Consider the following 24,309-nt stretch of genomic DNA (forward strand, 5'->3'; position numbering starts at 1 on the left):
AAGAGACAAGACTTTTACCCAGGAGTAAATAAGAACATTAAACATTCTCAATATGTAGAATTTCTATTATTTTAATTACTTGGCTATCAATTACTTAACTCTATAGCAATAAAAAGCAGTGCTCTTTAAGAAATATGAATCCCCCCAAATATGAATCACAATAAAGCAATGATTACATACCTGCTCCATTGAGATATTTTTATAAATTACTGTCTGATTCCATTCTGGATTAAGACTTTTCTGAACATATTTAGTTCTCCTCTTATATTCAGCACTGAATTGGAAGGAAAGAAGACATTGAATGATGTGTCCTAAATGACTGCAACAGAGTTAACTGTGGGAACATGCAGAATGTTCAAGATGATGAGAGTTGCATTTTTTGAAGTACTTGTGCAGAGGATAAAATAATTCGGTCATGCTCATATATTACTCTTTAAAAACTGTAAAATCTCACCTCTAATCTTCAGTTTTGAGTTTTAGGAAAAATATGCTGATTAAAAATTATAAAGTCCATTTTTCATTTCAACATATTTTGAGAAATTCTTTCAGCCCCTCTACTTTTTGATCAATTTATTAATTTTACCATAAGTTTATAATCTTTATTATATAATATTTAGGGGAGCATTAAATAAAATTTATGATGATTTTGATTATTTCATTATCATCTTAAACTAGAAACATGAATTTTATGATGTTATCATAGAGACAAAATAAATTTGGGGGACAGGTGCTAAAAGAGAAAGATGTGTTTAACTATTAATGAATGATTCTTGGAAACCATTCACACTAATCGTATATGCCTTAGAAAGTGCTTTTCATGTAATATTACCTTATATACTGTATTACACAATAGGAACACACATATATTTTACTAATGCTAGTTAATATCAAAAATAGATTTTCTAGGAACAATGCCTCAATGATTATTCTCCTGTATGATTAATCCTATTTTTCATCTTATTCCTTTTTCTTTTTCTTTTTTTAACATAAGAGGCACTTACTGAATAATTGTTGGATTTTAGAGCACTAAATTAAAACTCTAATACTTAGTATTATTTTGATTCCTTATAAATTTGTAGGAAAGAATGCCATTTGGTAAAAATAACCACCAGCAATCATTTCAATTGATTTTTCACTCTTTAAAGATAGGGACTGCCTTTTGCCACGATTTGTATTCCCAGTATTGTATCTCAATGTTACTGGCACATAGTAGGTATTAAAAATATTATTTAATTTTGATCAGTTTTAAATGATAAAATTAAATACCATTAGCAATTGCTAATTGTAACCCTATATTTGATTTTTAAAAAATCCTGTTCCAGCAAAAAAATTCAGCATGAATTAACAAAAAGTTACTAATTGATGCTTAGAAGTAAAAGTTATTTACTACCAGTTAAAAAATTTATATTTGTTTTTCAATCAGTTATCAAAGCAGAGATGTCAAATGAGTTTGTAGAAAGACATTTTGAACATATTTTAGGTAAATTTTGTTCATCAAGAACAGTAAAAATGGTCATTTGAAACAAAAACCTAGTATATTGAACATTCAAAGCTTTTTTATTTGTGAAAAAGGGACATAATTCCACATATAATCTCATATACTTCAATTTATTCTAAATACAAGCTATATGAAATACAATTTTGGATTGAAAAACTGAATAGTAGTGCTTTTCTAATGATAAATGTAGACTCAAATAATCATTTAACTATTTATCAATATTCTCATTTCCCAAAAGTTATCAATTTTCATTAAACTTTTGAAAATTAATTTTAATGCAGAATTTTATCATTTATATTAATAAACATATTTTCCTGTTCATATTTTCAATGCATTTACAATTGACCATGCAAATTAAAAAATGTTGTCTTTTTTTGGTTATGTTGGCTCCCTTATATCAGATACTTTTGTCTATGCTGCTCTCAGCAAAGGCTGGAGTCTAATGTAACCACTAGATTATTACAGAAAATGACTCTCCCTTACATGTGGACACAAATTTAACTCTAGAAAAGATTTTAAATAAGGAAACTGAATTTTCTTTCAGAGATTTGAAAGAGAAGCATTCACCTTATATTAACCTTATGATTCTCTCTCTAACAACCAAATTTCTAGTTATAAAATGAAAAATTAATTCAATCAATTGATTGTTTTTCTAAGTGAATTCCCTTTCTCAATTCTGAAAATTGTATCTACAAGAGAATTGATTTGAACGATTATTTTATACTAATAATATCAAGTAAACAATATTGGGTGGTTAATTAATCAGTTAAACTACAGTAAAAGCAAAGCATTTGACATAAATTAGTCATTAGTCTTGCAGAAGAAAATTTTATTGATAGCACAAGTTTTTTTTTTTAACTGCAAAAGCCTGTGGTCAGTAATCATTATGTAAAAGAAAACTCAAGAATATTTCTTTATACTTTGATCACAGATTGAGTTATGGTATCTTAGTCCTCATAAATATCTTTTAGTTGATTTGTTCCTCCATTTGAGAATAGTTACTGAAATAACAAAACAATATATAAATTTTTTCATTTAGTATGTTCCATAATAAAGCATAGTGAGAAAAAAAATTATTTTGAAAGATGGCATTATGTGGGGCTTTTATTTTTCAGTTTGTGTGAGTGTTGACTGGAATCTGTTCACTTTTAGTTTTGGTACTTTAAGAAATACATTTAAAAAACCTGGCTAGGCCAAGAAGTACTATATCAAGAGTATGCTAATGAAAATTAGTAGAGAACTGCATGAGAATGATATCATAATTGCTTAATAAAATTCTATTTAGCAAGATATAGACTACAAAACCTCCCATCTAGGGCATACAATCTGGGCACTGTAAAGAAACAAGTATTATTTCATTTATCTTTCAATAATAACACAGCATTGGTCTTTAATTAAACCATTTCTTAGTTGTCTAGACCTCAATTATGAATCTCTGCTTCATTTAAACACTTGGCTTCTATTCCCCCCCCCCTTTGTTTTTTGAACAGTGACCTGCTGATTAACACTGTCACCTGAGGAAGGAAGAAAAAAAATCAAAGGAAAATAAATTATCAACTAAAATTAAGCTTTTTAATCCATGTTATCCTTGTATTCCATTACCATTAGGAATTCAATATTAGCTTAAATATATAGTTACTGATAATAATAGATAATATTTAAACTAAGTGCTTACTATGTGCCGGGTACTCTGCTAAACTCTTTATAAATATTTTTTCATTTGATTCTTACAATATTCCTGTAAGGTTGTTGCTATTATTAAGCCTATGTTGCAGTTGCAGAAATGTAACAGATCTTAAGTGACTTATCCATGGTCATATAGATACTAAATGTCTGAGACTAGATTAGAACTTGGTTCTTCTGACTCAAGAACCTGTACCCTATAAATTATGTTAACATGTTGCCCACCTTCATTATATGATCTCATTTAATATAATACAATGAAACAGCCTAATATTATGCCATTTTTATGATCAGATATAGAATATTATATAATATAAATACAATTATTATACAATATAATGATTTTAAATGAAATATATTTAATTATTATTATCCACTTAATGTCATAAAAAGTTTGACTTAAAGATCAACTACAGTACAATTTAAGATTTTCAATACCTTTCCAACATCATAATCTTTAACATAAACATATTTATTATTATTATGTTCCACCATGCTTATTTAAGAAATACTGATATTTGATATTTTTACAATTCCTTGCTCTGGATAATAGGACAAGAAGGTTCTGAATAATACGACTGATAATGTTTGTCTTAGAGTGACACTATCTCTTTGAAACAGAATTGGTTTTATACCCACAAAGGAGAGATAGCGAGAGAGTCAATCATAGCAAGAAACCCACAACACAGTCAAATTTCCTTGCTTGTAATACTGTGTAACTGCAATTAAATGGAATATTTCTGGACAATGAAAGGCTATGGTGACTAATGCTATTTATGAAATATTTGTGTCTTTAAGAAATAGAATGGTACTGTTGTTGTTATCATTATTGTTATGGTAATAGGTTATCAGGATTAGTAGAGATGTCATAAAAATGACCAAATGCTGATGGTTTGTTTTGTTTCTTGTCATCCCTTTCCAGAGATGGCACACATTTCAACTCTTTGCCACTATAGTATTTCAATTTGTCATGCAAATAGGAGATTCCCATAAAAATTGTATAGTCATATATTATGTCTTGGCTCTTTATGGAAGTGCAAATGACGTGTTGTTTCTGCCATCCTTTTGTTCTGTAACTGGATCAGGCTCTTTCAGCAATCCAACCCACTGAAGTTGACAAATAAAGGTTAGAGCAGACTCCTGCCAGTTCCCAGGAGGTGAGGGGTGGTAGTAGGGCAGAGCCTCTACTGTGAAGGTGAACAATATTAGCAATGTAAACCAAAATAAAGTAACAACTTGTATTCTATTTGGGGGAGGCAAAGTGAAAAGGGAAAGGAAAAAAGTTCCTGAGGCAATTATATTCTATGACTTGGATTAGAGCTAAATCTACTAACAAAATTAGGAAGATTAAGTGAGTCTCGTTTCAATAACCTGTCTATAATTAACCATGAGCAGCTCACTGGGAATCCAGAAATACCAAGCTCTGAAACTTGCAAAGGAGACTTTCCGAACTGTTATGGACAGAATAAAAGGTAATTTGAACACATCCAATTCTGATGTATATTACATAGACCAATCTAAAGGGCTTCTTTTCACATTTAATTCCACTTTCATAAAGGTTAATGTATAACTAACATTTGCATTAAATTAGAAGTTAAATGGATTGGAAATGCCACAAATTGGTAATAAAATTGAATGATAAAAAAGGGCTGAAGCATTCAGTCCATCCCATTCCCTTAGGTTATCTTAAATATTTACATATTTTAGCCCCTCTGAAATCTTTACATTCTGTATGTTTTAGTTTTGTAAAATTTTGAAATCTCAAATAATTATAATAATGATGATGCTAATGCTTTGAACAGATATTATAGATACTATATAGAGAATCAAAAATTATCTAATTTTTCTGTCATGTGTGACATGTATAATAAGCAATCAAATATGTAAATATAACTTTAGACAAATTGATTTATTCATTTTAGATCACTGGAGTAATTTTGTATTCCATCTTTTTTTTGATTTTCTTTTCATTCAGTTTAAATTGTCTATGTAAAGGAAAACCTATTTGTACTCAAACAGTTTTTAATGACTTTATATATAACCTATTTCACAATATAATTTATAATGTGAATTTCTTCTTAAACTCAATACAATTTTCAAAAAAATTTTTTCTGCATTTCTATGTTATAAACTCATTCAGTTAGTTTAATCAAAATATAGACCAAATGGTGACAAAATAAATTTTTCCCATTTCAGATTGTTAATTTGAGTATCAAAACCTTTAAGAAATAGTTGAAATCTGAAGTTTGAAGACATAGCATGATGATTCTTTTCTACATCCATCAAAGGTTTATTGAAAATAAATGTTTGACTTCATACCTATAAGACTAGCTAAAATGACAAAAAAGGAAAATGATGAAGTTGAAGGGGATGTGGGAAAACTGGACTACTGCTGCACTATTTGTGGAGTTGTGGACTGATCCAGCCATCTGGAGAGTAATTTGAAATTATGACCAAAGGGCAATAAAACTGTGCATACCCCTTGATTCAGCAATTGCACTACTAGGTCTGTATCCCAAAGAGATTATTTTAAAAAGGGGGAAAAGCACACCTGTACAAAAATATTTATAATGGTTCTTTTTGTAATGGCAAAGAACTGAAATTGAGGAGATATTCTTCAATTGAGGATGAGTGAATAAATTGTGGTATTTGAATGTGATGATGTACTATTGTTCTACAAGAAATCATGGGCAGATGGACATTAGGAAAGCCTGAAAAGACTTGTATGAACTGATGTTAAGTGAAGTGAGCAGAATCCAAAGAATATTATACACATAAAGAGCAACAATGTGTGATGATTAACTATGATGGACTTAGGTCCTCTTAGTAGTTCAATTATCAAGAACAATTGTAAAGATATGTGATGGAAAATTCTATGAGACCTGAATGCAGATCAAAGCATAGTATTTTCTCTTTTAAAAATTTTTTTAATTTTTTTTTAATTTTCTTTCTCATGGGGTTTAACTTTTTAGTTCTGATTCTTCTTGTACAAAATGACTAATATGGAAATATGCTGAGCATGACTGTACACATATAATGTGTATCAGATTACTTGCTATTGGGGAGAAAAGGAAAATTGGAAGAAAAACGTGTGACTCAAAATCTTACAAAAAGATAAATGTTGAAAACTATATTTTCATTTAATTGAAAAAAATAAAACAACACCAAAAAGAAAAATGTTGAAATAAAGTGTGGAATCTCATTACTCAGATGTCAAAAATTATTTCAGTTTTCTTTGTGTAATGTAAATAAAGGATAAATGGCTATTGATTGAGTGTGGGTTTCCTACTGGTTACATATTTTACATTGGGAATGATTATAGAATCAAATTATAACATTAGGTGAATGTTCTTAAATATTGAATTTCACTTTGAACTTTTAAACTGTTTTTAGTAATCTCATAAAATAATAAAAATCACATTTTCAGTGTTAAATATTCTTATTTACTAAAATCTTTGCTGTGTGTATATTATATATACATGTATTCATATATATATCTTCATTTAAAACTCTGAACTTCTTTATTTTCATGAGTGAAATTATTTTTTTACCTCTGGCTAAGAAACAAGGTTGTATCAATTCATGAATATTTAGGTTTCAATGGAATCTTATTGAATCATTCAATAATTTAAGTCATCTTTATGATGAGTCCATTTCCATTCAGAAACATTTCCATTCAGTATATTTTTTGGTTCTTTGCAAGGATTAGATCATGGAAAATTTAATGAAACTCCAATATAACTGTAACATCTAGCATCTAAAGAAAGATTCATAAGTCATTAGCCCATAGAAAGAATAACAATATGAACTAGAACTGCAATGATTCCATGTGCAATCGTGCTTGCATGCATCCACTAAACAAAGAATTCCAAAGGCAGTTTGAAAGCATGACACTGAAAGGTAAGACACTCTACCTTGCATTCTGGACAACCATGACTTGGCTGCAAGAGTTCACCAAAGGACATAAAAATGGGTAAATAGGAAAAGAGCAGCAGAAGTAGAAAGGAGAAAAATGAGAAACATATGAATAATCAACAGAGAAACTATGCAGTAATTATAGAGAATGTCAGATATTTTCATTAGATCTAAGAAGGCTCAAACCATGTTGATATGACCCAGGACATACTCATGATTTACATTTTCAAAAATTTCAGTTTTCAATATTATTAATAGATGGGGTTAATGCTTTAGGCAGCCAAATGTAGTTCTTAGCACGGTTAGTACAACGTCTGCTAAAAGCTCATACTAACATATTAATATGCTTTCTAATGAAGACTTTTTACTCTCTACCACAGGGTAGAAATTCTAAGATGTTCTGCAGTTTGTTGAGTATTCTAAATTGTACTTGCACAATGAAAAGCAGTATTCTTGTTTATCAATACCAAAGATAATAATGTTTGTCTTTCATTTCAGAAGAAGACCACAACAACAGGGAGGTGATGCCAAGACAAGCCCATGAATTGGATTTGAGTGAGAGGGATGTTGTGCTACGTCACCAGCTACACTATATCCTCCAGAGCCATCTGGGTCCAGTTGCCAGATATGAATCAGAATGACTGGAGATGGCCCTGAATGCTGTTCAATCAGGGTTAAGCAATTTGCCCAAGTTCACACAGCTAGTAACTGTCAGAGTTTGGATTAAAACTCCCATTCTTCTGATTCCAAGGCCAGTGCTCTATCCACTGTGTCATCTAGCTGCCCAATACTAAAGATAGAAAATAACTGAAAATATCTTATTTCACTAAACATAAAAATGCATGGTTTTTCTTCCATCCAACACTGTGATAATTATGAAATAACATCTGTAATCCAAAGGACATTTATACAGAGAATATTATTTTTGTTCTTTCCTACCTCTATGCTCATTCTTTCATCTTTCTTGGTATCACTGGTTTTTCAACTTTCCCACACTATTTCAAAAGCTATTTCATATCATCTGAGTCTTACTTTAGCTTATCAAATATTCAATTCCTCCTCAATTGATTCATAATCCTCACTCTCCATACAACTTTCATTGTATTCCTTCTTCCATTTTAGATTAAAAATCCATCCAAAATTAGAGAATATCCTAAATTTTTCACATCTTCTCGTCTTAGATCGACACCCCCCAACACACACACAACGCGCGCGCGCGCACACACACACACACACACACACACACACACACACACACACACAAATTCTTCCATCACTCTGGTCTTAAGTTAAAATTAAGACTAAGAGATAGTACTCCTTAACAGAGCAATTATGGATTTCATCTATTCTCTTCTCTAACACATTATTTCCACTATCAAGCTGCCCCCTCCACTTTTTCCTCCTCAATATCTCCCTATCTATTGACTTTTTGGATTTTTCATGCTTGTTACAAAAGTGTCCATGCTTTCCCCAGTGTTTCCTCCATTGTTAAGAAACCCTCACTTTATCCTAACATCCACCATCTATTCTAGGAAGGAAGAAAACAAATTTTAATTGAACTCCTACCATATGCTAAATTACATATATTGTGCTTATTATTATTATTATTATTATTATTATTATTATTATTATTAATCCATTTGATTCTCACAAAAATCCCAGGATCTTAGCGTTACTATTACACCCATTTTACAGTTGAGGAAACTGAGACAGATAGAGGTTAGGTGACATGTCCAGGGTTACATAGGCAGTAAATACCTGAAGTCACATTTAAACTCAGCTTTTCTTGATTCCAGGCCCAGAGCTCTATTACCGAGTCACTGTAACTGTCTGAAATTTCTTCCCTTCGCAGTTAATCTCCTTGAAAAAGCCATTTATGGGGGCAGTTAGGTGGCACAGTGGACAGAGCACTGGCCCTGGAGTCAGGAGTACCTGAGTTCAAATCTGACCTCAGACACTTAATAATTACCTAGTTGTGTGGCCTTGGGCAAGTTACTTGACCCCACTGCCTAGCAAAAACTAAAAAAACAAAAAGACAAAAAGAAAAAAAAGAAAAAAAAAACATTTATGACAGGCGCCTCCTCTTCTTTCATTATTTTCTAAACTTGGTAATTTGACTTCTAATATCTTTGTTCAATTAAAACCATCTCTCCGAAGTTACTAATGATTTATTGTTTTTTTTCAAATCCTATCCTTGACATATCTGAAGCAATTAAAATTGTTGATCACCTCCCCTCTCGGCTTTCCTAACAGTGCTATCTCTTCCTTTTTCTTTTAACTGTCTGATATCTCTCTTCATTTTCTTTTGCTACCTCCTCTTTAGTTAAACCACTTTATTTCCTCTGCTATAAATAGGTCCAAAAAACCATAACAGTGATCAGGTTAAGAGAAATGTTCTCTTAGATTTTCTATATTTTAGAGTTTTTATAAATCTGTTCTGATTTCTGATTTATAGAAACTCTAAAAATTTTAATTATAGGCCAAAATATAATTCTCATCACAAATCATACAATCATTAAATATTTTCAAAGAGTTTTTATTTGTACCAAAAAATTGATAGATCAAAGCAAATAGGCTCAAAAGAAATCTATGTTATTTCCTTGCCAAATTAAAATTTTCAAAGATAACTAGTTTTAAGTAACAAATCTGGCATATACTTTAATGATTAATTATGAATTATGCTGAACATTCATGTTCATTCAAAAATTCAATTAATGTATGAAATTTTGCAAATTGCTTTGAAAAATTCAATATATTTGAAAATTTGCATTAATTCTTCCATTTTACTAGGTTAAGTTTCCTCTACTGTAATTGACACTCTCTTAATTTTTAGGAAAAATATTCATTAAGCAATTATCATATGTGCTTATTTGTTCATGGAGTTTTAAAGATTAATTATATAAATTGATTACCAATCTTCAAATATTTGCAACATGAAAGAGATCAAAAGGTCAGTTACAATCTTTGAAAGGTAAGACTGCTAAGATTATCAATATTTTTCAAATGATAAGACCATAGGTACAGAATTGCAAAGGACCCCCCCCAATCCATCTAGTCTAATTCTGTCATTTTAGATATGAGAAAACTGAGCCCAGGAAAAATTAACTAACTGTCCCCAAATCATATAGGCTGGAGGCATCAGAGGCAAGATTTAAATTTAAGTTCTTAATGAGGAACAACTTTTCTAAAGGAGTTGGTTAATGCAGATATTTACAAGAAATTTCTTCTTTACTTACCCTCTCCCTGGAAGAAGATACACTTTAACGAATGGATCAGAATATCCATTGTTGTCTCGGGGAACAAGATTTCTTGCTTGAAGAATGTGTATAATTAGATTTCCAAGGTGTTTGTCATAGTTGATTTGAAGCTATCATGAATAATATAATGTTTTGTTAAGTTGGATTTTGTTTTTATCATAAACAAGTAAACTATGACTTCCTCTAGGAAGCTTTCTATGATTCCTACTGCTTATAATAACTTTACCACTACAACCACATGATCACTTTTTTTTTGCAACTCTAATGCATTTAATGTGTAAAATTTTGTATCAGTATGTGTACTGGAAGGCAGCAGAGGAGAGCAATAGACTGATCACTGCTTTGAGAATCAGGAATGAAATACATTAAAATTTTATGGGCAAGAATTCTTACCTATGTGACTCTGGGTAAGTCACTGAGACTTTGTCAATTACTGTTAAAAGATCAATTATATTGGGACATCCCTGAGGGAAGGATCATGTTTTGTTTATGCTTCTTTGTATCTCTTGGAATATTAGGAATTTAATAAATTCAGGTTGACTCAGTTCCCTCATCTTTCAAAAGCAGTAAGAGTGTGTTTTTCACAGGTATTTTATATAATAATTGAATGAAATAATAGGATATTGTGTTTTTATCAATTTTAAAACTTTTATACTGTTTTTCAGGTATGTCTGACTTTTCAGGACCCCATTTAGAGTTTTCTAGTCAGAGATACCAGAGTGGTTTGTCATTTTTTTCTATAGTTCATTTTAAAGATAATTAAACAGAAACAAATAGTGCTAAATGACTTGCCCAGTATCACTGAACAAGTAAGTGTCTGAAGCCAGATTTGAAGATAAGTATCAGGAAGATAAGTATTCTTAACTCCAGGTCCAACACTCAATTCACTACCCCATCTAGCTGTTCTGTTATCATTGCCTCCATATAAATTGAGTAATGGAGGCAGCTTTATCTAAACTTTCATCCCATTCTCATTTCTCTCCTTCCTTCAGAACTTAGCACAATAGGTGCAAAGTAAATGCGTGTCCCTGAATTTGTTACATTTTTCTAGAAAAATAATTTCTTGTTGGTTACAGCCGTACTTGCTTTCATGTATTTAAAATGAACAGTAACTATTCGGCAAAGGAAATGATTTAATCTTTATTTAACATTGAAGTTACTTATCTCATTTCCAGTTCTTTTTAAGGCTAACATTTCACATTAATATCTTTAGTGTTTACACAGTTGTTTGACAGTTGCAAATATTACTGTCTTCTTTTTACAGATGAAGTAAATGAAGATTTGTGAAAATGAAATGATCCAAAGCTACATATCTAGTATCAAGTGCTCTTTCTACTAGGAAACCTTTTTCATTGTCTATTTATTTCAAAATAAAAATGAAATGTGGAGGCCTATAAGCATGCGTTTCTGGAAGAGAAAACTTTATAAGTATCACTTTCTATTTAAAATTCTTTTAATACTTACTATTCATCAGAATAGAATAAAAAATTGATATTTTTGTCAGAACAAATAAAAAAACTTTGCAGGATTAACGAGGGATCTTGAATTAGATACTATTTAAAGAGTCACACTTCAGGCTAAGAAGGCAAGTATGGTGAAAAAGGTAGACAATTAATGATTCTCCAAATTATACTAACTCTCTGAGGATAATTTGACAGCTCTCTTATCATTCTATAGTTATCAACAGAACAAGAAGTTGAAGTAAAATAATCTGTTAAAGTCTTAGAAATTTTAGAAACTAGAATAGTAATACTATGATACTATTATTTGATAGCCTGAATGATATCTTGGCTATAAACTACATAATGCTAAAACATTGAAAAATGAAATAAATTAAATCAAATATAAAGTGACAATAAAATTGTCAATAAAAACAAAAATAATTGATTCTGAATTTTTCTAATTAAAAGAATATTGTTTTTAACATCATATAGACAAAGTTTTCTTCCTCTTGGAAACTTTCTTCTGAATTCAATATAAAGAAATGCACAAAACATCACAATTTTACACAGTGTATTTTACGATGTTAAAATGCAACAGGAAGCTAGATTGCCTATACTATTCTTTCAGATTAAGCAATACTGGAGAATTGAGTAGTGATTTAGAAATACAAGTGGCAAAATATTCAATTAATTTTGTTGTTTACATTAAACTATGAGTGAGTTTAAACATTGATTTTTTTGGCAAAATTCGAGGATAAATTATTAAATGAATTTTTTTGTGAGCACAGAAGTTATGTCAGACTCTGCTAGTTTTTGAAAGAGTTACTAAACTATGGATGAGGGAGATACCATTTATCTAGAATGTTTGAAATTTTGCAAGGCATTTGACAAATGCTCTCAAAGTACTTATATGAATAATGTAGAGAGATATGGATCATAAAATAAGACATGTTCAGAACTGAATGAATGACCATACATAGAAAATATTAATAAATGGTTTAATATGAACATGGAGCTAGATCTCTTCTATTGAATATTTTATTAATAAGCCTTGATAATTTTGGCTTCTATTTCATTTTATCATTAAGAGTGGAATAAAGATATAGTTGGCACACTTAGAAGATTTATAGAAAATATTCATCTTGGAGAGATAACTTGGAGGTGAAGGAATTAGGATCTAAAATATCTTTACAGGGTAAAACAGTGATCTAATGCTAATAAGATTAAATAGATGAAATTTAATAGATAATAATAATACAATATCATAATCTCTATACATTTAGAGTTAATAGAATCCTGTGTTTAGAGCTGGCAGAAAAACTTGTTGAAATTCCTCACATTATAAAAAAGGAAACAGATATACAGAGATTAAATCAATTATTTGAGGTCAAACAAATAAAAAAAATGCACAAATATAGAATGGATAGAGATATGTCCAGAGAGCAGTTCATTTGAAATAGACTGATTGTTGGACAACAAGCTGAATGGGTCAATACTGTGATGTGTTGGTCAAAAGAACTAATGGGATCACACATTGTATTAATAGAAAATTTTGTCCAAACCAAGGCTCGTGTCATTCAGTCTGTTGTCTTCCCCTGTCAGAGAGAATGCGTTTATAAGAAGCAATACAGGTGTGGAAGACTGGTCAGAATGAGAAGGGGAATTAAAACTTAATCAAATTAAAGAATTGAGGATTTTTGTAGCCTACAGAAGAAAGATAAAGGACAAAGGGAAAAATATGCCCCACTGAAGACAGAATTACAGAAAATTAAAAAGTAGAGATAAAGAGGTTTTCATATGTGAAGAAAACAAGAAAATAAGCGATAAAAAGAAAATGAGATATTAATAGAATATTTTATGCAAATATGGACTTAATGAAAGATAAAACTTTTACAGATTTAACAGAAGTAAAGAGGTGCCAAGAATGTACAAAAGAACTATTAAAAAAAATGATTTGAACATCACTGACAACCACAATGGGGTGGTTCCTGATCTATATCTAGACAGCTTGGAGAATGAAGTCATGTATTGCTTGCAGTATAACCAGGAGGTGATGAAATTCCATTTGAGCTATTTAAAATGCTAAAAGAAGATGCTATTATAGTGCTGCACTACCCTCAATATACCAACAAAATTTGAAAATTCATCAGTGTCCATTGGATGAGAAAGACTGCCAATGATCAAATTACAAAACAACTGAGCTCATCTCACATACCAAGACTATTTAAGATTCAGTAAGCTAGGTTTCAGTAATATATGAACCAAGAATGACCGGAAATACTGTTTTTTAAGGTTGAGGAATTAGAGACCAAACTGCCAAATTCTCTGAATTATGGAGGCAGAAAGGGAGTTACAGATTTTAAAGAAAGAAAAAAAATCTACTTTTACAATGACCACACTAGAGTCTTTGTGTGCATCACAACAAAATGTGATAAACCCTTATATAACAATACCACATCATCTTACTTATTTTCTGAGGAACCTGTGTGAATATCAAAAAGTTGCAGGTAGAGCTAAACATGGAACAATTGATTGGTTTAAGCTTGAGAAAGAATGCAATATGTCTGAATAATATCACTTAATTTATTTAACTTATTTGAATATTATATTTTTGGAAATGGCAGGCTGGAATTAAAATTGAGGGGAGAAATATCAACAATTTAAGACATACAAAATACCATTTTGAAGGTAGAAAGTGAAGAAGAGTTAAGAAACTTCTTGATGGGACTGGAGCCAAGTGAGGGAAGGTAGAGAGAAGTGAGAAACTTCCTTAAGCTTTCCCAGGTTTCCCCTCAAAAAAAATTATTAATCAAGCCCCTAATAGATTCTGGAGTACAGAATTCACAAAAGGACAGAGTACAGCATTTTGCATTAAGGCCTATTTCAGGTGGAAGGGGTGCAAGACCAGGAACAGGCAGCAAAACCCAGGTCTGGGAACTGAAGGCAGTGTAAGCAGTGTGTGGAGGAGACCCCTGAGATCCTGGCCAAGCAGATCAATGGCACTGGCAGTTGGGAAGGCACTAACACAGATGTCCCAGATCCCCAGTTCAGCCTGACCCAGGTAAGTGAGCAAGCCACTAGAATTCTCGAAGAAGGACCCAGCTTCTGGTGTTTTTCTCAGTGTGAAAGATCTATCCCTATAAGATTCCAATAAACTATTGCAGTTCTTAGCATGAAGATCTATCTCTGGACAGCCCCAGTCCAGGGAACAATCAATCCACAAGCATTCTCAACATCGAAGGTCTACAACTAGGGTACTGTCTCAAGATAGGGAGCTTGGGACAGTGACCAAGAAAAGAGTTCAAAATGAGTAAGAAAAGTAAAAGTAAAAGTCAGGAATATAGAAAGTTACATTGGAGATAAGATTTTTTTGGAAGAGCACAAAAAGGATTCTAGAATAGATTTAGGTAAGTGGAGGCTTATGACTCTCTGAAACAGCAGTAGTCAGTCAAGCAAAATAAAAAATGAAAAAGATAGGAAAATGTAAAATACATATTAGAAAACAAATTAAAACATATTAAGTCTGGACAATATCTTCCAAGAAATCATCAAGGAACATTGCCTTGGGGTGGCTAGGTGGCATAGTGGATAAAGCACTGGCCTTGGAATCAGGAGTACCTGGGTTCAAATCTGGTCTTAGACACTTAATAATTACCTAGCTGTGTGGCCTTGGACAAGCCACTTAACCCCATTTGCCTTGCAAAAGCCTACCAAAAAATAAAGTGGAAAAAAGTGAAACATTGCCTTGATATCCTAGAACCAGAGGGTAAAATACTCATCAAAAGAATTGACTAATTACCCCCTAAAAGGAATCCAAAAATGAAAATGCCAAGGAACATTGTATACAGAATACAGAAAAATCAGATCCAGGAGAAAATTCTGCAGAATTCAACCAGAAAGAGGCAATTCAAATACCAAGGAGTAGCAATCAGCATTATGCAAGTCTTGGCAGTTTCAACCTTAAACAATCAAAGGACTGGAGGGCAAAGGGGTTTGAATTACAATCAAGAATCAACTTCCTAGCAAAATGGAGCATATTCTTTTAGGGAAAAAGATGGACATTTAAAAAAATGAGTGACTTTCAAATATTCCTGATTAAAAAACCAGAGCTAAACAGCAAATTTAATTCTCAAAAATGTGTCTCAAGAGATTCATAAAAAAGGTAAACAAGGGGAAAGAAAAAGAATGTTACTTAATAAGATTAAACTGGTTACATCCCTACATGAGAAGATGATACTCATAACTCTTGAGAATTGTACCACTTTAGAGGGCAAAAACTTAGATAGAAAATATGTAGGCCCATGGATGATACAGTACCAACCCTAAAGTCAGGAAGAATTGAGTTCAAATCTGGTCTCAGACACTTATTACTTACTTAGCTGTGTGACCTTGAACAAATCACGTAATCCTATTGCTTTGCAAAAAACAAAAAAAAGAAAGAATGAGTATAAATTGATTTGATGGGATGATTTAAAAAAATAAGACATTGTAAAAGGGAATTACAGTGTGATGGGAAGAAGGGGGAGGTAGAATGAGCTAAATTACATCACATGAAGAGATCTAAAGGACTTGTTATAGCAGAGGGAAAGAAGAGGAGTAAGAATTGCTTGAATCTTACTTTCATCAAATTTTACTCAAAGAAGAATACTTTATATACTTAAATGGGTTTAGAAATTTATCTTACCTTATGGTGAATTAGGAGGGGAAGGATTGGAGACAGGAAGGAGAGACTGATAGATAGGAAGGAAAGAAGGCAGATAAAGTAAAAGGTGAAAGAGGAGAGGGGAAAGAAAGGGGAGTTAGGACTGATAGAAGGGGGCAGATTGAGGGAGATGGTATTCAGAAGCAAAACAATGATGACAAAGGATAGGTGAAGGGAGAAAGAAAAGTACAAACAGAAAAGAGATAGGATGGGGAATAATGAAGAGTTAGTAATTATAACTGAATGAGAATGGGATGAACTCTCCCATAAAAATGGAAGTGTCTAGAAGAGGGGATTATAGACAGGAATCCTACAATATATGGTTTACAAGAAACACATTTGAAGTAGAGAGATAAGCAGAGTAAAGATAAAAGGTAAGAGCAGAATACATTATGCTTTATCTGAAGTGAAAAAAGTGGGGTAGCAATCCCTGTCTCAGACAAGTGGAGAAGCAGAAATAGACTTCTTCCTAAAAGGTACCATAGACAATAAAATAATATCAACATTAAACACATATACCAAGTGGTATAGCAAATAAATTCTTAGAGGAGAAGTTAAATGAATTTCAGGAAGATATAGACAGTAAAATTCTTATGGTAGATGACCTCAATCTCCTTCTCTCAGAATCAGATATCTAACCACAAAATAAACAATGAAGTGAAGGATGTGACTAGAATTTCAGAAAAGTTAGAAATGCTAGACTTCTGGGAAAATTCTTTGTTTCTCAATAGTACATGGGACCTACACAAAAATTGACCATGTATAGGGCATAAAACTCTCAAATCAAATGCAGAAAGGCAGAAATATTAAATACATCACTTTCAGATCATGATGCTTCAAAAATCATATGTAATAACGATCTATGAAGAGACAAACATTAATTGGAAATTATATAACAATTTTATAGAGTGAGTAGATCAAACAAAAAATCATAGAAATAATTGATAATTTTGTCCAAGATAATGACAATTAATAGACAACATACCAAATATGTTTGATGTATAGCCAAAGCAGTTATTAGGGGGAAATTCATATCTCTAAATGCTTACAAGAATAAAGTAGAGATTAATTAATTGGGCATGCTAGGAAAAAGAACAAATTAAAAATGTCCAGCTAAATATCAAATTAGAAATCCTGAAAATCAAAAGACTGTTTAATATATTGAAAGAAAAATAATTGCAAGAGTTGATTTTATGCAAAAAACCAATAAATATATTAGCTTTGTTTATTTGATTAAAAAAAAGAAGAAAACCAAATAAGTATCAAAACTGAAAAGAGTTGGAGGAAATTAAAGTAAGAATTTGGTGCTATTTTGTCCAACTATATGCTAATAAATCTGACAATTTAAGTGAAATGGATGAATATTTACAAAAACATAAATTGTCCAGATTAACATGAGGAAATCAAAGAATTAAATAACCCCATTTCAGAAAAAGAAATTGAATAAAACATCAATGAACTCCCTAAGAAATACAGATGAATTTACAAGTGAATTCTACCAAGTATTTAAAGAACAATTAATTCCAATTCTATATAAACTGTGAAAAAAATAATTGAAGGAGAACTGCCAAATTCCTTCGATGACACCAATATGGTTGTAAACCAGGGCGAGTTAAAAACAGATGAAAATTATAGAGAAATTTCTCTAATGAATATTGATGTAAAAATTTTAAATAAAATATTAAGTAGAGTGATTATAGTTAAGTTATCACAACGATAATATTCTTTGAACAGGTAGGATTTATAATGCAGGGATGGTTCAATATCAGGAAAATTATCAGCATAGTTAACCATATCAATAATAAAGTAACAAAAATCATATGATTATTTTATTAAATGCTGAAAAATGTTTTGGCAAAATGCAGGAATTTTGACAAAATTTCTATTAAAAACGCTAGAGAGCACAGGAATAAGTGAAGTTTTTCTTCAAATGATAAACAGTATCTATCTAAACCCCTTAGCAAGCATTATAGGTAACAGAGAGAAGCTAGAAGCACATCCATTAAGAGCAGGGGAGTAACAAGGATGTCCATTATCACCACTCTTATTCAATATTGCGTCAGAAATGTTATCTTTGGAGCAACTAGATTGCACAGTAGATCGAGCATAGAACCTGGAGTTAGGACCTGAGTTCAAATTTAGTCCCAGACACTTGATACATACTAGCTGTGTGATCTTATATAAGTCACTTAACTCCACTGCCCACAAAAACAAAATAAACAAAACAAAAAAAAGAAATGTTAGCTTTAGCAATAAAAGAAGAAAAAAACTGAGCAATGAGGAAACAAAACTGTCACTAAAGAGTTTCATAATAGTATGACATGAGGATATGATGGTAACCTTAGAGATTTCTAGAATATCAATTATAAAACTATTTGAAACAATGAGCAACTTTAGTGAAGTTGCAAAATATAAAATAAAACCACAAAAATCATTAGCATTTCTATATATACCAACAAAGCACAGCAGCAGGAGATGGAGAAATTCCATTTAAAATAACTGCAGACAGTACATAATACTTGGGAGTCTACCTGCCAAGACAAATTCAGGAACTATATGAAAGCAATTACAAAACACTTTTTACATGTATAAAATCAGATCAAAATAACTGGACAAATGTCAATTGTTCATGGGTAGGCTGAGCTAATATAACAAAAATGCTGGTTTTACCTAAATTAAATTATTTGTTCCATGCCATACCAATCAAACTATCAAAAATTGTTTTATTTGGCTATAAAAATATTAACAAAATTCATATGGAGAAGTAAAAGGTCAAGAATATCAAGGGAATTAAAGAAAAAGATTCAAAATAAAATGACCTAGTTATGCCAGATCTAAAATTATACTGTAAAATATCAGTCATAAAAATATTTGTTACTGTCTAAGATATAACTTGGTGGATCAGTAGGATAGATATGGTACAAAAGAAACAGCAGTAAATGATGATATTAATTCACTGTTTGATAAACCAAAACACTCCAGCTTTTGGGTAAGAGCTCACTTTTTAACAAAAATTGCAAGGGAAACTGGAAAATAGTATGGCAGAAACTAAGCATACACCAACATATCACCCTATAGCAAGATAAGGTCAATATGGGTACAAGATTTTGATGTTAAAAGGTAATGTCACAAGCCTGTTAGAATAGCAAGGAATAGTTTATCCGTGAAATCTACAAAATGAGGAGCAATTTTTGATCAAGTAAGAGATAGAAGAATATTATAAAATGCACAATGGATAACTTTGATTAAATTAAATTAAAAAATTTGCCCAGATAAAATCACCAAGATTAAAAGGAGTATAGTAAGTTAGGAAATAATTTTTACAGCAAGTGTTTCTGACAAAGGACTCATTTCCAAAATATAGGCAACTGAGTCAAATATATATTACAAGTCATTTCCCAGTTGATAAAATGGTCAAAGAATATGAACAGGCAGTTCTCAGATAAAGAAATTAAAGCTTTCTGTAGTCATATAAAAATGCTCTAAATCATTATTGATTAGATAATTGCAAATTGAAACAATTCTGAGGTACCACATCTCCCTTATCAGATTGAGAAAATATGAGAAAAAAGGAAAATGACAAATGAGAGATGGGATGTGGGAAAACTGGGTGGAGTTGTGAACTGATCCAACCTTTCTGGAGAGCAATTTGGAATGATGCCCATAGAGCAATAAACTGTGCATAAACTTTGATCCAGTAAGACCACTACTGGGTCTGTATTCCAATGAGATCATAAGAAAGGATAAAAAACTCACACGTATAAAAATACTTATAGCAGCTGTTTTTGCAGTGACCAAAAAAAATTGGAAATGGACAGGATAAATACGAAATGGGTATGGCTGAACAAAGTTTGGCATAAGAATGTGATGGAGTAGAAATTATGCAGAAAAACCTGGAATGACTTGCATGAATTGATGCTGACTGAACTGAGCAGAGCCAGAAAAACAATGAACACACAAACGGCAACACTGTGTGACGATCAGCTTTGATGGACCCGCTCTTTTCATCAGTACAGTGTTCAAAGACAATTTCAAAGGACTAGCAATGGAAAATACCATCAACATTCAGAGAAGGAAGTTTGGAGTCTGAATGAGGCCAAGGTATACTTTTCTCAATATTTAAAATTTTTTTTCTTTTATTTTTTCCTTCTCATTTCCCCTTTTTTTGTTCTGATTCTTCTTTCATATCATGTTTAATATGGAAATATGCTTAATATAGTTATACATATGTAGCCTATATTAGAGTATTCTCTTTTCTAAGGCAGGGGAGAGGAAAAAGTGTGAGGAGAAAAATGTTGAACTCAAACCCTTTTCAAAGAAAATGGTTGAAAATGGTCTTTGCACTCTCACTCTTTGCAGATGATATGATAGTATACCTAGAGAATCCCAAGAAATCATCCAAAAACTACTGGAAACAATTAGCAATTTTAGCAAAGTTGTAGGATATAAAATAAACCCTCATAAATCCTCAACTTTTCTATATATGAGTAGCAAGATACAGCAGAAAGAGCTAGAAAGAGAAATACAAGGGAGTCTATTTGCCAAGGCAGACTCAGAAACTTTTTGAAAACAATTATAAAACACTTCTCAGACAAATTAAATCAGATTTAAATAACTGGACAAACATTAACTGCTCATAGATAGGTAGAGCTAATATAATAAAAATGGCAATTCTACCAAAACTAAACTACCTGTTTTGTGCCCTACCAATCAAAATTCCAAAAAATTATTTTAACGATTTAGAAAAAGTTGTAAGTAAATTCATGTGGAGAAATAAAAAGTCAAGAATTTCCTGGGATTTAATGAAAAAAAAAAGTACAAAAGAAGGTGGTTTAACCCTAACTGATCTAAAATTATATTACAAAGTATCAGTCATCAAAATTGTCTGGTATTGGCCAAGAAATAGAGTGGTGGACCAGTGGAATAGACTAGGTGCAATAGCAGGAAATGATTATAGTAATCTGCTGTTTGATAAACCCAAAGAGTCCATCTATTGGGATAAAACCTCTCTCTTTGAAAAAAACTGCTGGGAAAACTGGAAGTTAGTATGGGAGAAACTTAGATTAAACCAACACCTCACATCCTGTTCCAAGATAAGATACAAATGGATACAGGATTTAGACATAAAAAAATACTATAATAAATTAGGAGACCACCTAGCTTACCTGTCAGATCTATGGATAGGGAAGCAGTTTATGATTAAGCAAGAGATGGAGAACATCGCTAAAAACAAACTAGATGAGTTTGATTAAATTAAATTAAAAAAGCTTTTGCACAGTTAAAAACACTGCAACCAAGATCAAAAGAAATGTAGCAAACTGGGAAACAATCTTTACAACTAATGTTTTTGACAAAGGACTCGTTTCTAAAACATACAGAGAACTGAGTCATATTTTTTTTAAAAGGCATTTCCCAATTTACAAATGGTCAAAAGATATGCAAAGGCAATTTACAGATGAGGAGATCAAAGCAATCCATAGTCATATGAAAAGTTGCTCTAAATCATTATTTATTAGAGAATGCAAATTAAAGCTTCTCTGAGGTACCACCTCATACCTCTCAGACTGGTCAATATGACCAGAAAGGAAAATGATCATTGTTGGAAGGGTTGTGGGAAATCTGGGACACTATTATATTGTTGGTGGAGCTGTGAACTCATCCGACCTTTCTGGAGAGAAATTTCGGAGTAAGCCCAATGGGCAACAAAAATGTGCATACCCTCTGAATCAGCAATACCACTATTGGGTCTATACCCTGAAGAGATGATGAAAAAGGGTAAAATCATCACTTGTATAAAAATATTTATAGCATCCATGTTTGTAGTGGCAGAGAATTGGAAATCAAGTAAATGTCCTTCAATTGGGGAATGGCTTAGCAAACTGTGGTATATGTATGGAACACTATTGTTCTATTAGAAACCAGGAGGGATGGGAATTCAGGGAAGCCTGGAGGGATTTGCATGAACTGATACTGAGAACCAGAAAAACATTGTACACCCTAACAGCAACATGGGGGTGATGATTAACCTTGATGGACATGCTTATTTCATCAGTGCAGTAAATCAGGGACAATTTGGGGCTCTCTGCAATGGAGAATACCATCTGCATCCAGATAAAGAACCTGGAGTTGGAACAAAGTTCAAGGACTATTCCCTTTAATTTAGGGAAAAAAACCTGATATCTTATTGTCTGCTCTTGTTATCTCTTATACTTCATGTTTCTTTAAGGATATGATTTCTCTCTCATCACACTAAATTTGGATCAATGTACAGCATGGAAATGATGTAAAGACTGACAAATTGCTTTCTGTGGGGGATGGGGGGAGGGAAGTAAGACTGAGGGAAAATTTTGAAACTCAAAATAAATAAAATCTTTAAAAAAAAGAAAATGATCTTTGCATATAATTAAAAATAAATAGTTAAACTTCTTGATGACAGTAAAAGAGGAGTGTAAAAACAAATAAAAACAAAACTAAGATCACAGTGAGTGACAAAAAGAGGGAGAAGAAATGGAAACTGTCAGATTTTATATTCTTAATCTTAAAGATCATTGCAGATCACAGCTATAGCCACGAAATTAAAAAAATACATAATTCTTGGAGAGGAAAGCTGTCTAAAAGCATACTTTAAAAATGCACAGACATCACTTTGCCAAACAAAGGTCTGTACAGTCAAAGCAATGTTTTTCTAGTAATAATGTATGGCTAAGAGTTGAACCACAAAGGAAAGCTGAATGGATCACAAATAGTTGGACATGCCTGAATGACTGAACCTCAGTAACTATCATTCAAGTGATTCTTTTATGGGTTTTTATTGGTTCCTACCTTTGATTTTGGATATATATGGTCTTCTTGTTCCTCAGTCATCTTCAGGCCATGTATCTTTGCAACATAAGATCCACTTCCAACTCAGTATATTATTTTATTTTCTTTGGGGACTTTAGATTCCTTTACTAACTTATTTACTTTATCTAGTGCCCTGTTGTTTTGAACTTTTCACTGATGGGCCTTCCTATCAAGCCCTGTGTGCTATGTGTCACTGGCCATCTCCCTTCTAAGATCCTTATAATAGTACTCCATCCCACCCCCAACTCTATCTCTATCTCTATCTCTATATATCTATCTCTATCTATCTGTCTATCTACTTTACTTTTATATCTTTATTTTAGAATAGTAATTAACATTGCCCTGTTTTGTTAGATAACTGTTCTGTGACTCCACCCACCCTATGAATTCCAATATCGAAACCTTCCTTCTCTGCCCAACATTCTCCTATATGTACATCTTTGTCTTAGACTATAAGTTCTTGGAGTGTAGAATCTGTCCTTCTTTTTTTAATATCTAGTGCTTATCAAAATGCCTAGGACATAGTAAATTATTAAAAAGCCATTTTCAAAGCCTATCAGTATTAAACAATGATTCATCAGTGAAGATACTAATGCAGTACTAGATAATCAGAGGATCTCTAAAAGAGGAGTTTATTGGGTTTATTGCCATTGTAAAAACCTCAGAAAGTTTTGAATTATAATTAAATGACACTAGCATTTTTTGGAGTATAATCCCTGTTTTCAAAACTTTTTTTTTGAAGGATGCTGAGAAACTATTACTGTCTCTTTTTAAAGCAGAGAAATAAAAGACCTAATAATTGGCATTGTTATTCAATGAAGTGAATCTCCTTCTGGAATCAGGGAGACTGTGTGTGTGTGTGTGTGTGTGTGTGTGTGTGTATAATTTCTATAGAAGTCTATGAGACAAATTGTGGAAAAGGTAATGAGAAATAAAGTGAGGAGAAACTTCTTTCTCATGCGAACTGGC

The 24,309-nt window shown here is 31.8% G+C and overlaps 1 protein-coding gene across 1 annotated transcript in view; it reads right to left on the reverse strand.

Annotated features, from left to right (window-relative positions):
• LOC141493128 (protein piccolo-like) overlaps nt 1–24,309 on the reverse strand; it is a 222,439-nt gene that overhangs the window by 14,970 nt on the left and 183,160 nt on the right. The window contains exons 10-11 of the mRNA XM_074194044.1: nt 10,333–10,463; nt 181–274 (exon numbers count right to left, since the gene is read on the reverse strand). Of these exons, the coding sequence (XP_074050145.1) occupies nt 181–274; nt 10,333–10,463 (225 nt within the window). The remainder of the gene's footprint in view (nt 1–180; nt 275–10,332; nt 10,464–24,309) is intronic.

Source organism: Macrotis lagotis, chromosome 7 (genome assembly GCF_037893015.1).
Source record: "Macrotis lagotis isolate mMagLag1 chromosome 7, bilby.v1.9.chrom.fasta, whole genome shotgun sequence".
NCBI classification, from domain to species: domain Eukaryota; kingdom Metazoa; phylum Chordata; class Mammalia; order Peramelemorphia; family Peramelidae; genus Macrotis; species Macrotis lagotis.